Here is a 14,322-nt window from a genome sequence, read left to right on the forward strand (position 1 = left end):
TGGAGTTCTACCGTCAATCAACCGAAAAAGAGTTTGTCTTGTGTGAAAATTTGATAAATCATGTGTTTATTCTACTAACTTCTTTGTGTAGATTTTACAGGCAGAAATACTCCTAAAAGATTTTACAAAGTATATTTTTACTAGCTCTATTGGGAGAGGTCTAGTACCTCTACGAATTGAGTTATTCACCTGGTTTGTGTTAGTTGGTAAGGTTAATACTAATGATAGATTTTGTAAGTTAGGCATTATTATTCAGCATGATAATATGTATGTATTATGTAAAAAGAATATTGAAAATTTTCACTAGTTGTTTTTTGGTTGAGTTTACTTGGTAGATGTGGTGTGCATGGTTGTTTGTCCATGGTAGACTATAAACTATTCCACGGACAATTAATTAATATTTTGAGAGCTGGACATGAGTGCCTGTAAGAAAGGAGCATAAAGGTGATTAATTGAATTTTTTGCTATCATTTGGCATATATGAATAAAAAAGAATAATAGAATATTCAAAAGTCAAAAAGCAAGAATAGCAAAAATTATCAATAAATCGATTATGAGCTATAAAGATTAGAGTGAAATTTATTTCAATGGTTGTTAATAATAATATTAAAGATAACTATAAATTAATTTTTTTATATTTATTTTAAATTTTTATTTATATTTTTGTTGCTCTATTTTATTGTATTGAGCTCTAAAAAAAATGCGAGGAGCGGTTCTAAACATAAAAGTTATTAGCCTTCCACAAATTCCAAAAACAAAGTGAAAGATCCAAAAGCAGATAAAGAAATTGACCAAATATCGTTTTCTGATTTCTACAACCAACCCAAGAAGTTCTCAATACAAAATAATGTGTATTCGCTTATGCGTTGTAAGCTTTTGTAACTAGAATATGAAACCTGGGCAATGACAGATAGATAAATTAATGTTATATTATTTAGTGATTGATTAAATAATATATAAATTAATATTAAATTTAAATTGCTTTATATTAAAAATATTTTATATAATATTTATTTGATAATTTTTATATAATTTTATATAATTATTTAACTAAAATACAATATAAATTGAAATATAATTTATTATTTTAAGAATTTAAATTTATTTATTTTTAATAAAGATATAAGTTTTTTATATGTGAGTTGTACAAAATTATATTTTTATTTGTTTTAGTTGTCATCTTTATTTTTTTATATGGTATTCTTTGGTTTAAAAATAATTAAAAAAAGTTAGAAAAAATGAATAAAAATGAGAAACACTAAAAGTGTAATATAAAATTATAAATTAACTTTATAATTTTGGTATATTTGATTATATCTAGTAAGGAGATGTGTCAAATTTAAATTTATTCGGATTAAAAAATTAATGAAAATAAAAGTACCAAAAATATAATATAAAATTATGAATTAATTTTAATGTACTTATTAAAAAGATGTGCCAAATTTAAACTTACTTAGAAGAGCTTTCGTTAATTAGTATGAGAGATTAAAAAATAAAAAGTAATAAGTGTCTTATGTAATATGTATAAGTAGACAAAATAATATAATAGTAAAAATTTTAATATGTATAAGTTGTATAATTTTAATATTTATAATTAAAAATTTTTATAATTATTATTATTATGACACTTTTAAAGTGTGTTTATTGTATTTAATTAATACTTTATATTTTAATTAAATAATAATAGATACAAAATTTTCTTTTAATTTTTTAAAAATCTTTTACTAAGGGATGATTGGTTGATTTCTTGTAATCAACCTCGCTGACATGGCATTATTATAAGGGAAAACATATCTTTATATAATAAAGATAGGACAATTTACATAAATAAAATGATTGAAGGAAATCCTTACGCAAATACAACATTGGCAAACTTCAGACGCAAATGCAACAAATGCAATTGTATGTAATCCGTGACACCCTCTAGCAGAATCCAAATGCACATAATCCACTATACCCTGTCGCGGATTACGTTGAGAACTAAATACTCATAAACTGCTACACCCTGTAGCGGTTTATGATCATATGGTGCTGCCTATTCCGCTACACCCTCTAGCGGATTATGAAGAGAATAGAAGTTTAGAAGATGCCTATATATACCCAGCAAGTTGTGTAGAGTGTCATTTTTATTCATTCATAACTTGAGGAATGGAGAGTGAAGAGAGCTTTTTGGTGTTAGTGCACTCTTCTGGAAAAATAAAAAAGAGTAAGAGGCACGGTGTGAAGTTTATAGATAGAGAACCATTGAGTGTTTTCATTAGGTCGTTTGATACACTGTTGGATCTGAAGAGCAGTATATTGCAGAAGTTGGGCGCCGGTGGCACAAAGTGGGTGAAGAAGCTGTTCTACAAGATTCCTATTGCGGTTGTGTTAACCGGTGTGCAATATGAAACATTCGCGTTACGATCAGATGAAGATATGCAAGTGTTGTTTCATTGTCGTCGGAGTTTTCCGGAAGTGAGGATACACAAGTTGTTTGCAAAGTTGGAACATGGGATCGATAGTTCTGGGGCATCCGCGCCAAACCCTCAGTCCACCACGATGGGGGGTGCCTCCACCTCGATGTCCGTCGTTGCACCTGAGTGTTTGTTGGAGTATTGGCCAGCTGGTCCAGATGGGGTATTCACCTCAACTCATCCATCTCCAGATGTAGGACGTGAGGGGGAACCAGATCGGGTTGAAAATGCGATGCTAGAGAATGATTCCAACGAAGAGCCTGCTGACATTGGAGGAGACAGCGATGATGAAATTCTGACAAACCCAGCAACATGTCAACCACCGTCAAGTGCCGGCACACATGAGTAACCTGCACATTATTCTACCGTGGACCTGGAAGCCATCGGCCAACCGATGGAGTCAGCACCAACCTTTGGGGTCAAGGGTTGCACGAGGGAAATTCTGTAGCTGAATTTCAAGTTGGCCAATCTTTTCACAGTAAGGAAGAAGTTGTGCTTACTGTAAAGGATTACAACATTCGGCGTGGTGTTGAGTACAGAGTGATGGAGTCGGATCATTTTAAGTACCATGGGAGATGCAAGGAGTTCGGGAAGGGTTGCACGTGGATGATTCGCATCAGCCTTCGAGCGCGGAAGGGAACCTGGGAGGTTCGACCGTACAACAGAATACACACATGCTTGGCTACATCGATATCAAGCGACCACCGACAACTTGATTATCACGTGATTTGTGCGAAGATCTTTCCTCTGGTTCGAGCCAATGCGGCGGTATCGATAAAGGTGTTGCAAGAAGCTACCGAAGGAACGTACGAGTTCAAGCCAACTTACAGGAAGACATGGTTGGCAAAACAGAAGGCGGTAGCACAGATATACAAGGACTGGGAAGAGTCCTATGCCGAGCTACCTCGTTGGATCCTTGGTATGCAGTCTATCATGGAGGGGACGGTTGCCTTGTTGAAGACGTCTTCGGTTCGAGTCGGTGATGACGTCGATGACTCAACCGTGTACTTTCATCGTCTTTTCTGGACGTTTCCTCCTTGTGTTGAAGCTTTCCGACATTGCAAGCCATTGGTCAGCATAGACGGTACTCATCTGTATGGCAAGTATGGAGGGACTTTGCTCCTGGCCGTCGCTCAAGATGGGAACTCTAACATCTTGCCTATTGCATTCAGTCTCGTGGAGGGGGAAAATGCCGAGTCGTTGTCTTTCTTCCTGACCAACTTGCGCCAACATGTGACTCTGCAACAGGGAATACTGGTCATCTCAGATAGGCACAACGGCGTTAAGGCTGCACTAGAGAACCCTAACAGTGGGTGGTTACCCCCTCATGCGTACCGAGCATTTTGTATTTGGCATGTTGCAGCTAACTTCACACTCAGTTTTAAGGGCACGGATGCAAAGCGTTTGCTTGTGAACGCTACTTATGCGAAGACTGAGGCAGAGTTTCACTATTGGTTTGATATAATGCGGACTGGGAATCCAGCAATGTGTGATTGGGCGAACAGAATAGAATACGATAAGTGGACTCAGCACCAGGATGGTGGCAGACAATTCGGTCACATGACGACCAATATATCTGAGTGTGTTAATTCTGTTCTGAAGGGTACATGAAATCTTCCGGTTACCGCCCTTGTGAAGTCCACATATAGTCGGTTAGCGGAGTTGTTTGTGATTCGTGATCAGACGGCAGAGGCTCAGTTGGCCAGCGGTGCCAAGTTTTGCCAGTGTTTTATAAAGGCGATGGAGCGCTACTTGAGAGACTCCAGGTGCTTCATTGTCACCCTGTTCGATAGACACTAGTCTGAGTACACCGTTGTCGAGACGACACCGACCGAGAGCTTTTCACTTGGGACGTACCGAGTTTTCCTTCAGGATCGTACATGCGACTGTGGATACTTTCAGGCTCTCCATTATCCATGTTGCCATGCAATTGCATGTTGTGCCCAGTCATGGCTTGACTTGTCTATTTATGTCGACGAAGTCTACACCATGCAGAAGGTGTTTAGGGCGTACCAGATGGGTTTTGTGCCGCCAATACCAGAGGGACTTTGGCCACCTTACGATAGTCCGACCGTTATTTCGGATCCTAGCTTGAGGCATTGTCGTGATGGGCGACCGAGGTCTACCAGAATCCGGAACAACATGGATGAGGCCGACTCTAACCGACCAAAGCGATGCGGGCTCTGCAGACAGCCTGGGCACACGCGTAAATCTTTCCCCCAGAGAGGCTCCACCGTTGCTGGTAGTTCGTGGGACTTCTAGTTTTTTGAATTTTATTTTCTCATGTAGCAATTTACGTTTTCGGGTGTTAGTGTTAGTGCCTTTGGTGTGTTAGTGTTAGTGTTAGTTCCTACCCATTTGTATGACTTATGACATTTTTATTTCCTTTAACTGTTAATCGTTGTATGACTATTACATTTGTAAGACTTATGTAGTAATTTAATCTGTGTTAGTGTTAATGTCTGGTGCCTATTATATTTCTACGGCTTACTGCTTATGAAGAGTGTATTTGTATAACTTCGTACATTTTGCATCACGAGTTGTTACTATTAGACTGGTATTCATAAATATGTTCCCAAACTTCCACTCTCTTCATAATCCGCTCGAGGGTGTAGCAGAATAGGCTTTAGCACCATATGATCATAAACCGCTACAGGGTGTAGCGGTTTATGAGTATTTAGTTCTCAACGTAATCTGCAATAGGGTGTAGCGGATTACGTACATTTGGATTCCGCTGGAAGGTGTCACGGATTACATACAATTGCGTTTGTTGCATTTGCGTCTGGAATTTGCCAATGTTGTATCTGCGTAAGGATTTCCTTCAATCATTTTATTTATGTAAATTGCCCATAAAAATAAATAGATAGACAATAGATGCGAGAATGCATGGGTTTGTGTAGACAAACTATGGCTACCTGAAGAAAATGCCAATGAAGAAGTATACTTTGCACACAACTGATATTGTAAATATGATAAGTAGGACTATAACTTGGTGATGTAGGGCTTATATAGAGGAGATTTTGTGGCGTAAGAATGCGAAAATCACGCCATCCATTTTAACTAGGTAGCTGGAGCTCATTAGAATTCTTAAGCATATCTTCATTGGGATACAGAGCACATTGTCCAGTGCCAAAGGGTGCAAGCAGGCCTAACATGTTATTTTCCCTGATACCCCTCAAGTGATCAGTTTCAGCATATATAGTAGCATCATGGAGAACATTGACTGTCTCTTCAAATGAGAATCTCATCATTGGTCCAGCATCATTCCGGTCGACACCATTGCGTGTAATTGCCATCAAATGCCCACGATAAGTCATTGTATCACACAGCAACGCCAAATGCCTGTAATTGACATAAAATCCATCAAAAGACATGACAGCCCGCAATTCATCCAGGAGAGCACGGCGAACTGCCTCAATTCCAAGGACTTCAATAATTTCAATTAAGTGGTTGCTTGTAGTCCTTGCTGCATCAACATGTTCATGGCACATTGCAGCCAACAGGTTGACACCTTCAGTTTCAAGCATCCATTCCTTATGATTCTGGAAACCGTCTTCTTCGTTAAACTTCTGAACATCAATGGCTTTCATGAAAACCTTGTTGATGCCTGGGATGCCACGTAAGGTCATTTCACTCAGCATGTTGCTTCCTATTATCTTTAAGAAAACATTGTCAGCAGAACCATCCTGTATCTCTCCCGGGTGAGCTTCATTATTCATAATTCGGAAACGAAGTACAAGTTTTTCAGCATTGTCATCATTGAAAATACATTCCAAATCACCATTAAACATAAGGTTGATCTTCTCAGCAATGTCAGCCATACTCAACTTCTTATCCACCATCATCTCTCGGTCTAGTTCTATGCGAAGCAACCAAGGTGAGATTCCTTCAATAGCAACTTCTTCATCAGGCGTTTCAAAGTGGGACTTCACAAAATCAACATCTTCTTCAATTATCGTACTCATTGGTTCTGGATCGTACCACACCTCTGCAGTGTGGGTCACTCTCCTAAGAGTAGTATGCTCTAAATCACACTGCACTCTCTTAACATTGTCCGAAGTTACACCTGACCCAGGGTTCAAATGCACAGACAAGGAAGGCGTTTGGATTCTCCTAGCCGTTTTAATGATTTCCCTTAACCTGGGAACGCCAAGTGTAACATTCTTAGCACCTAAACCAACATAATGGAATGTTTCGAGAGTCAATTTAGTAGCAAGGTCACCAATTGATTGTGCTGCCACACAACCAGTCATTTCCCCAGCAGTTACAAGTGACTGCTGGAACCTTGATTCTATCTCTCCCACTACCCACTCAAATGCCTCACGGGAAAGCCTATATTCCTGCAGAATCCTTTTACTGGCTAGAGTACTGCGCAACAGGATATTGAATAGGAGAGTAGCATTCTTCTGTGCTTCTTGACTCACAAGATCATTACCAGGAACAACCTTGAGTCTCTCCTGCAGCCTATCAACAGCTTCTAGAATTTCCAGTGGGTGCATATCAGAAGGTTTCTGAAAGTCAATCTTGAAAGCCTTCTGAGCATTCCTGATAAGCCTCTTAAGGTTAACAGGCAGTGGTAGAGAACTGTTACAAGTAATCTCAGTTGCAAGTTGACATCTATCACACGCAAGCTTTAAAACTTCAGCTTCAAGTGCAGTACGAAGCTCTATGCTGGTTTTCAATTCTTCAATAGGCCCTTCAAGCATGTAACTCGGATTCCAGTTCTCATTATCAAACTCATACCTAAAGGTCCTATTGAAGTCTGACTTTTTCATTTTCAGGGAATCAAGATTCTGTGTTTCAATCCAAACAGCATCCATACCATCTTCTCCATAGAGAAATTGTATGACATCTCCTAAAGAGTTCCTAACAGTTCCATCATATTTGACCATGATATCCTCCAAAGCCTTCACAAGCCGCCTCTGGATGTATCCAGTTTCATATACCCTCACTGCATTATCAATAAATCCTTCCCTACTTCCCATGGCATGGAAAAAGAAATCTTGCGGGCTTAGCCCATGGAGATATGAGTTCTCCACAAAGCCTCGGCTTTCAGTCCCATAATCGTCTTTTACAAAATGCGGCAATGTCCTATCTGTAAACCCAAATGGAATTCGCTTGCCCTCAACATTCTGTTGACCAAGACAAGCAGTCATCTGAGATATATTGATAAAACTTCCTTTGGAACCAGCTGTCACCATTGCTTTCAGATTATTGCTCTCAGATAAACTCATCTTCACTTTTTCTATGGCATCTTCATGAGCTTGTATCAGCACCTAAAATATCCAATAACATTAAAAATCAATTCAACCAAATGCGGCATTCAACAATATAGCAAAGTCACAAGCAATATAATTGAATCACATCAATCACTTTCTTCTCGAGTGTATGTGTATCCATCATTGTCGATCCAGGTTTAGCTTCCAACTTCTGTTCTTGAGCATCCCTGATCAAGTATTTTACTTTCTTCTTTGCCTCTGAAATATTCCTATTAAAAAACTCCATAGTTGACGCATCAGCTATTGTATCACCAATTCCAATGCTGAAAGAATTCTGCAGAAGCCAGTAGTTTACAAGCCACTGAATATGACCAAGAAATTTACGAGATGCATCAGGACCAACATCTACCCTGTAATCAAGCCAATAATAAGTTGGGGTGAACTAAGAAGAAAGGAAGTAAGGAACTATGTCAGAAGGAACTTTATGACATTATAATATTAGATATTTAACAGTGTGGCTAGACTGCTAGTAGTAAAGTTTGGATCAAGAACAATTCACCGATCTTTCCATTGTAAAGGTAAATGGACTATGGTAATCAAAAGATGCTAGCAAACTCAAGTAGAAATATTTGTCTGATAATTTTGTAGCTGCATACCAAATGGCATGAACGAGACGTCCAGTAAATGTTCCAAGTGTCTCTTTGCAAAGAGTTCCAGTAAGTAGTTCCCCTTTTTCAATTCGGACCACAGTATCCCCAGGGGTTATTGATGAACCATTTTCCATATGATCATGCCAGCTAGAATACCCAGTTAAATTTATTTGTTTGGGAATGATAAGATTCAAAACTTGTTTCCCAGTCCACAATGGCTCTGGCTTCAATATTGCTGGAGCAGGAACTTTCCCGTCAAAATCCTCCCACCACATCAGAATGTTCATAAAAACATCCTAAAAAATCAAAAACATAACAAAATCTTATCAGACCTCTGAATATCTCGTACAAGAACTGTGACATATAAGTAAACTGCAGTAATATAAAAATTCACTGAACATTACCTTCGTGATGAAGGTATCTCTCTTGGTGATTTTTCTGCATCCTAAAAGTGTATCTTGGACAATATCCATTACTGGCCTATTTGATTGAGGTGACACAATGCATTTAGGCACCATCATGAGCTCCAACACCTCTGTCCTGGTTGCAAATGACTGAGGAACATGCATATCCATTTCATCCCCATCAAAATTAACATTATATGGCTTAGTTACCAACATGTTAAGCCTGAACGTAGAATAAGGCAAGATTTTGATTTTGTGTCCCATGATAGACATTTTATGAAGACTGGGTCGGCGATTCAAGAGTACAAGATCTCCATCCTCTAAATGACGTTCTACCTAAAACAACATTGGGAACTATTAAAAGGCTTAGAAGAAACCATAAAGAATTAAAGTTGTTATTGTCTAAAGGCAAATACCTTGTATCCAATCTCCAAATGGAGATCACTACTTTTCTCCAAATATCTGAGATCAAGCCTTTGCCCATCATCACGAATGATGTATTTGGCACCAGTTTTCCCAGGTGGAGGATCAGGTCCATAGTCTACAAGTTCTTTCAACCTGTTTTTTATTTAAGGAATAAAAATTTAATTTTTCGTTTAGTTAAAGGTTGAAAATGCATTAAAAGATAAGCAAGAGGAAAAGAATATCCATATAACAACCTTGTGATGTTATATGGAGTTACAGTCTCTGGGTATGTAAGGTTCAAAGCAATACTCCGTGGTACTCCCACTTCATCAATATTAATGTTGGGGTCTGGTGTAATTAGTGTTCGAGCAGAAAAATCAACTCTTTTCCCCAACATTCCTCTAATCTGACCATCATCTTCTTTATGCCTGCTACATATTGATTTGATAGGCCTTCCTGATTTTTTAGCAGCCTGTGAATGTTATATAAAGTTCCCAAAATGAATTATTATAACAGAAACATATCTTATATCAGTACTAAAATAGTTGTCTGAACAATATCATACTTTCTGGAGCCCAGGCAACGCACTATCAAAATAAGTGGCAATGTGAAACTCCAACAACTGAGCAAACTTAGAAATAACATGCGCAGGTGATCCATTACTCTCATGTGTCTTCAAATTCTTATTGGACCTGATAATCCTGGCCAACTGATGAGTTAAGTCATCCTAGATTCAACAAAGAAAAAAAGAAGTCAGTAATTAAAATAACACAATTGATTATCAAAATTGTCTATGAAAATGCTATCAGTTATCATTCACATTGACAAGGGATAATTGAATTTGAATTAAGAACCTGTGGAACATGTAAAAACAGTGAACACATTAAGATAAAGGCAAGACAAGAGTTAACACTTGCCTCAATCCTAGAGGATGCGTCGATCATAACAGAAGGTCTCACGGATGGAGGAGGAATTGGAAGAACTTGCAAAATCATCCATTCAGGACGTACATACTGAGTATTCAAGCCCAGCAACTGGCAGTCCTCATCACTTATCCCCTTTAGAATACCAAGAACCTTCAATGGATTTAACATGTTACCAACTATGTAAGTGTCTCTTTAGTAATCAAAATAGATGTGCACTAGCTAGAAATTCAGAACTTGAATGAATCAATTACCTTCTCAGCAGAAAGAATCTCTTTCTTCCTCGGAACTTTATACTCCGCAATCATCTTCATACCCTTAATAGTTAACTTGGGCTGCTGAGCACCACAGCCATCATGACTCTCTCTAATAGGATCCTCCCAATCTCCGTCATCACCTTCACAAAAGCTTTTGTTTTTGCAGGCATTCACCATCATTTCCAACCTACTTTTTGGGTTTGTAATCTTCAAAGCTTGCTTAAACTTTTTGTTGTTCTGCTTAAAGTAGTACACATCATAAAATTCACTTCCCTCCACATACAAAATTATCTAGTAATAGGACAAGTAAGTCCTGAAGAATTTTCTGCTATGGAATAATAGGTTCTTAAGCAATAACAAGTGAAGAAATCTGAGGAAATTTTGCGATGTACTTATAAGCCTCCGAAGAATAAAATTAAAAGCACCGGCTAAGTCTACGAGAATTACAATATTACTCACGTTGTCTTTGTATAAATTATTTGACATATTTGACTAAATTACTATCTAGCGGTGCTCAACTAGACAAACCACTTTCCACCAATCGTCTTATTACTCCCAAATTAACTCAGAAAACTAAACAAGAATCTAGATAACATAAACATTTTCCTTGACAATCACATACACAGTGAAATGAACTGATACTAAGGGATGTGGTGGTGGAAGAAGAAGATACCTGACCGGATAAAATTTTGGAACAGTTGAAGCAGACGCAACGCATTACAGCGAGGACAGTATTCAATAAACCGACGTGAAACACTGGCTTGGCGAGCTCCAAGTGACCGAAATGCCCCGGACAGTGATCCATATCAGCCCCACACGTGTCACAATCGATGTTCTTATGAACGGTTCCAAGGCGCGGGTCGCTTAACCCTCCAACCTTTGGGTTCTCAATCCCATGCTCGATTTCAACCACAGACATTCGCCTCTGCAACGAGAACAATAACAACATGAATGAGAAGACGATCACGATTATTGTGGTTCGTTCGAGTAAGAAGCATTATGATTTGAGTTGAGAAGAATTACAATATCGTCGGGGCTGAGAATTTGGAAGCGAAGCGCTCGGACCTTTGCGGTTTCCGCCGGAGAGTAAGGAAAGGAAAACCTAATATCCATGGCAAACGGCAACGAAGCGAAGGGGTAGTAGTGGAAAGAATGCAGTGTGGTTGTTACTTTGAAATTTCAAATTATGGTGTAACAGCCGAGTGTTGAGCGACAGCGACTCAAAGAGTTCATTTCCTTTTTTTTTTTTTTTTTTTTTTTATTTAAAGCGAGTTCATTTCCTTGTCCAGCAAGGAACGAAGATGGAGTAACACTAAGGCCCATTATGGTTAAATAATTTAATTAAGCTCATTTTTGAAAAATGGTTTAACAATAAATATTTATATTAATTAATTTGAATTAGTTAAATGGTCAACTCTCATTTGTTTAAGTAAGTATTGGAAGTTTGAATTTCATTTTATATATGCAGAAATTTATTGATCAGCGTCAGACCCTTAAATAAAGTTTTCCTTGACCTGTCGGGTTGGGAGATACTATGGACAACAAAAAAAATACTTATATTAAAAGTAGTTTATGAATAAATTATTTTATATTTTATTTTTTAGTCCTAAAAGTGCTTATTTTAAAAGAAGAATGATAAAAAAATTTATTATAAGAGAAGTCTTTTTTTTTAACTTTTTTATAAGTACTAAAACAATTTTTTTTTAAAAAGTTACAATTTAATTTTAGAAATTGCACCAAACAATAACGTTATAACTTTTTATAAGTTAAAAATAAAAATAAGTTATTTATGGACCTAGCCAAATTGGCCCTAAGCCTTACTCAGTTATACCAAGTAAATTTACATAGTGGTCCCTGAGATTCACGCAATTATTCGATTTGATTTTCGAGATCCCAATTTCACTATAGTGGTCCTATAGATAGATAAAGTTTCAAGCATCGTAAGAGTCTCTAGTGTTCTTTTCGGTACTGAGTCAGCGTTGGAGTGCTGATGCGGCCATATTTTGCTGTGCTGGACAATTAAAATTCTAATTTGGACCCAATTTGGTCCCTCTCCCAATATACAACCCTAATCTTAAATATTCGAGGTGCTTGTTTTAGTGTTCTTCATCTCCTCCTCCTCCTTCTTCTTCATCTCTTTTGTTTTCTTCTTCATCTTCTTATCATTGATGTTGAGAAACCATGATGGGAGGTGATAGTACTACCATAAAGAGCTCTATCCAGTCACCTTCTAATGGCTACTATCCAAATCGTGTTCGTTCTCCTCCGCCTACATCATTGCAACGCGTGGTCCAAGTGGCGCCACCACCTTCCCTGTGTCATCGTCGTCCTCCACCGCATGTGTGAATTCTACATGGAGATCTCCTTTTATTCCCTTCGTATTCAAGATTGTTCCATCTGATACCTACAACATTTGAAAGCTCTGTTATTCTTGGTATGGTTGACACGAAGGCAAAGCTGGTAGGAAGGACGAATTGGAGGTGATAGGAGAAGACGAAAAGCGTTGGAGAGTGGAAGGCTAAGGTGTACGAAGTGCACAACCTGATCTTCAGTTCTGATTCATGGAAAATTGCTAACAGATTCTGACATTGCAGGAGTGAACAAGTACTACTATTGGAGCTGGACGAAGACGAAAACGGTTTTCTAGTTGCAGAGAATCTAAGCTTTGGATTCCAATGTCGACAAGAGAAGGCACAATAGCTTTGTTCGTGAAGAGAGGGAGTAGGTTCCCTTGGAGAGGAAAAGTGTGAATCTACCGTCGATGGCGGCTCCTCCACCAAGAATGCCATTGTTGCGTTTGAGCGTAGCAGCATCACCTCAGACCAAGGAGAAAGAGACGAGGAGGAGTCTATGACATTCATTGTGACTGACAGATCCATTGAATTCATGTCACGATATTGAGTAAAGCAATCACAATGAAACTGATCAGGGTTGAGGAGGGAAGAGAGGTTGTCGTTGATGTAGAAGGTCTCATGGTTGAATTCTTGGAGGAGGGACCAAATTGGGTTCAAATGGGAATGTATCCACATCACCTAGCCAAGTAGCCATTGGAACTATCCAAGCGTGGCAAAAGATGGCAACATTAACACTCCGACGTTGACTCAGCACTGGAAGGGACACTTGATGCAGAATTTCGAAACCACAAACTACTGACAAGTGTACCGGATTGTATCAAGTAATACCACGGGAGTGGATTATCGTTGAGGCACGGAAACTTGTATCTCAACAAATTTTCCCTCGGCAAGTATACCGAATTGTCGTCAAGTAAAAACTCACAATAGAGTGAGGTCAAATCCCACAGGGATTGATTGGTCAAGCAACTTTAATAAGAGGAATGTTCTAGTTGAGCTAAGCAGAAATTGAGTTGATATGTGCAGAAACGTAAATGGTGGAAAAATAAGCAACAGAAAGTGTTAATGCTGGAAATAAAGAGCAAAATGTAAATGGCGGAAAGTAAATTGCAGAATCTTAAATGGGGATTTGGAAAAATAAACATAAAAGTAAATGGCAGAAAGTAAAGAGAATGGGTAAGATCAGAAATGGGGGAATTCATTGGGCTCAGAAGATGTTGTATTCTCCGGATCAAGTTCATTCTCATCTCTTCCTCAATCAATGCATTCATTGATCTCCTTGGCAATCTTAAGTGATTGTATTCCAATTCCTTGGTAATTCAATCTCTCAAATCTTGATCAATAGCCAATTCCTTGGTCTAATTGCTCATGAGAAGAGATGAAGTATGGTCACTGATTATACCACATGTATTCCCAAATCAAAGTGTTGGTAGGATTATATGTCACTATATCCATCCAAACCCCAATTTGGTCCAACATGAGAAAGCATTTCTAGCATGATCTCTTCATTCCTCTTCCAAGGTTCCGAAGAGATCCAAGTATGAATAGCTTCTTTTCCAAGACAACTACCCAATTAGATGAAGATTGAAAGCTTTCTAGTAAAATCAAGAGAAAAGAAAGAAGAAGAAGAATGAAAACTATTATTGATCCATCAAAT

The 14,322-nt window shown here is 38.2% G+C and overlaps 2 protein-coding genes across 3 annotated transcripts; one reads left to right on the forward strand and one right to left on the reverse strand.

Moving 5' to 3' along the window:
• Positions 1-2,148: 2,148 nt before the first annotated feature.
• On the forward strand, positions 2,149-4,718 carry LOC107616035 (uncharacterized). The gene is made up of 4 exons (XM_016318040.1): positions 2,149-2,801; positions 2,936-4,059; positions 4,140-4,222; positions 4,359-4,718. The coding sequence occupies exons 1-4, from the start codon at positions 2,149-2,151 to the stop codon at positions 4,716-4,718; spliced, it is 2,220 nt and encodes a 739-aa protein (XP_016173526.1).
• Positions 4,719-5,261: 543 nt separating this feature from the next.
• LOC107619435 (DNA-directed RNA polymerase II subunit RPB1-like) lies at positions 5,262-11,611 on the reverse strand. Of its 2 annotated transcripts, none has more exons than XM_016321726.3 (11): positions 11,338-11,611; positions 10,988-11,239; positions 10,312-10,551; positions 10,052-10,210; positions 9,700-9,861; positions 9,389-9,606; positions 9,146-9,287; positions 8,730-9,065; positions 8,332-8,621; positions 7,821-8,085; positions 5,262-7,732 (listed from the first exon to the last, which is right to left on the reverse strand). In XM_016321726.3, the coding sequence occupies exons 1-11, from the start codon at positions 11,425-11,427 to the stop codon at positions 5,513-5,515; spliced, it is 4,374 nt and encodes a 1,457-aa protein (XP_016177212.1). In that variant the 5' UTR covers positions 11,428-11,611; the 3' UTR covers positions 5,262-5,512. The 2 variants fall into 2 exon arrangements, with proteins under 2 accessions (XP_016177212.1, XP_020965938.1); XM_021110279.2 differs by having other exon boundaries at positions 7,830-8,085; positions 11,338-11,545.
• Between the last annotated feature and the right edge of the window lie 2,711 nt (positions 11,612-14,322).

The sequence above is a fragment of the Arachis ipaensis genome, chromosome B9, assembly GCF_059453495.1.
Source record: "Arachis ipaensis isolate K30076 ecotype BB chromosome B9, ASM5945349v1, whole genome shotgun sequence".
Taxonomy (NCBI): Eukaryota; Viridiplantae; Streptophyta; class Magnoliopsida; order Fabales; family Fabaceae; genus Arachis; species Arachis ipaensis.

Bases quoted from the DNA above. Each gene is read 5' to 3' on its own strand.
- LOC107616035 (XM_016318040.1), top strand. From the start codon at position 2,149: ATGGAGAGTGAAGAGAGCTTTTTGGTGTTAGTGCACTCTTCTGGAAAA. The intron at 2,802-2,935 runs GTAACCTGCACA...ATCTTTTCACAG, and splicing joins TCAAGTGCCGGCACACATGA to TAAGGAAGAAGTTGTGCTTA. The intron at 4,060-4,139 runs GTACATGAAATC...ATTCGTGATCAG, and splicing joins TGTTAATTCTGTTCTGAAGG to ACGGCAGAGGCTCAGTTGGC.
- LOC107619435 (XM_016321726.3), bottom strand. From the start codon at position 11,427: ATGGATATTAGGTTTTCCTTTCCTTACTCTCCGGCGGAAACCGCAAAG. The intron at 9,862-10,051 runs GCAAGTGTTAAC...TGTTGAATCTAG, and splicing joins ACGCATCCTCTAGGATTGAG to GATGACTTAACTCATCAGTT. The intron at 8,086-8,331 runs GTATGCAGCTAC...GCTTGATTACAG, and splicing joins CGTCTCGTTCATGCCATTTG to GGTAGATGTTGGTCCTGATG.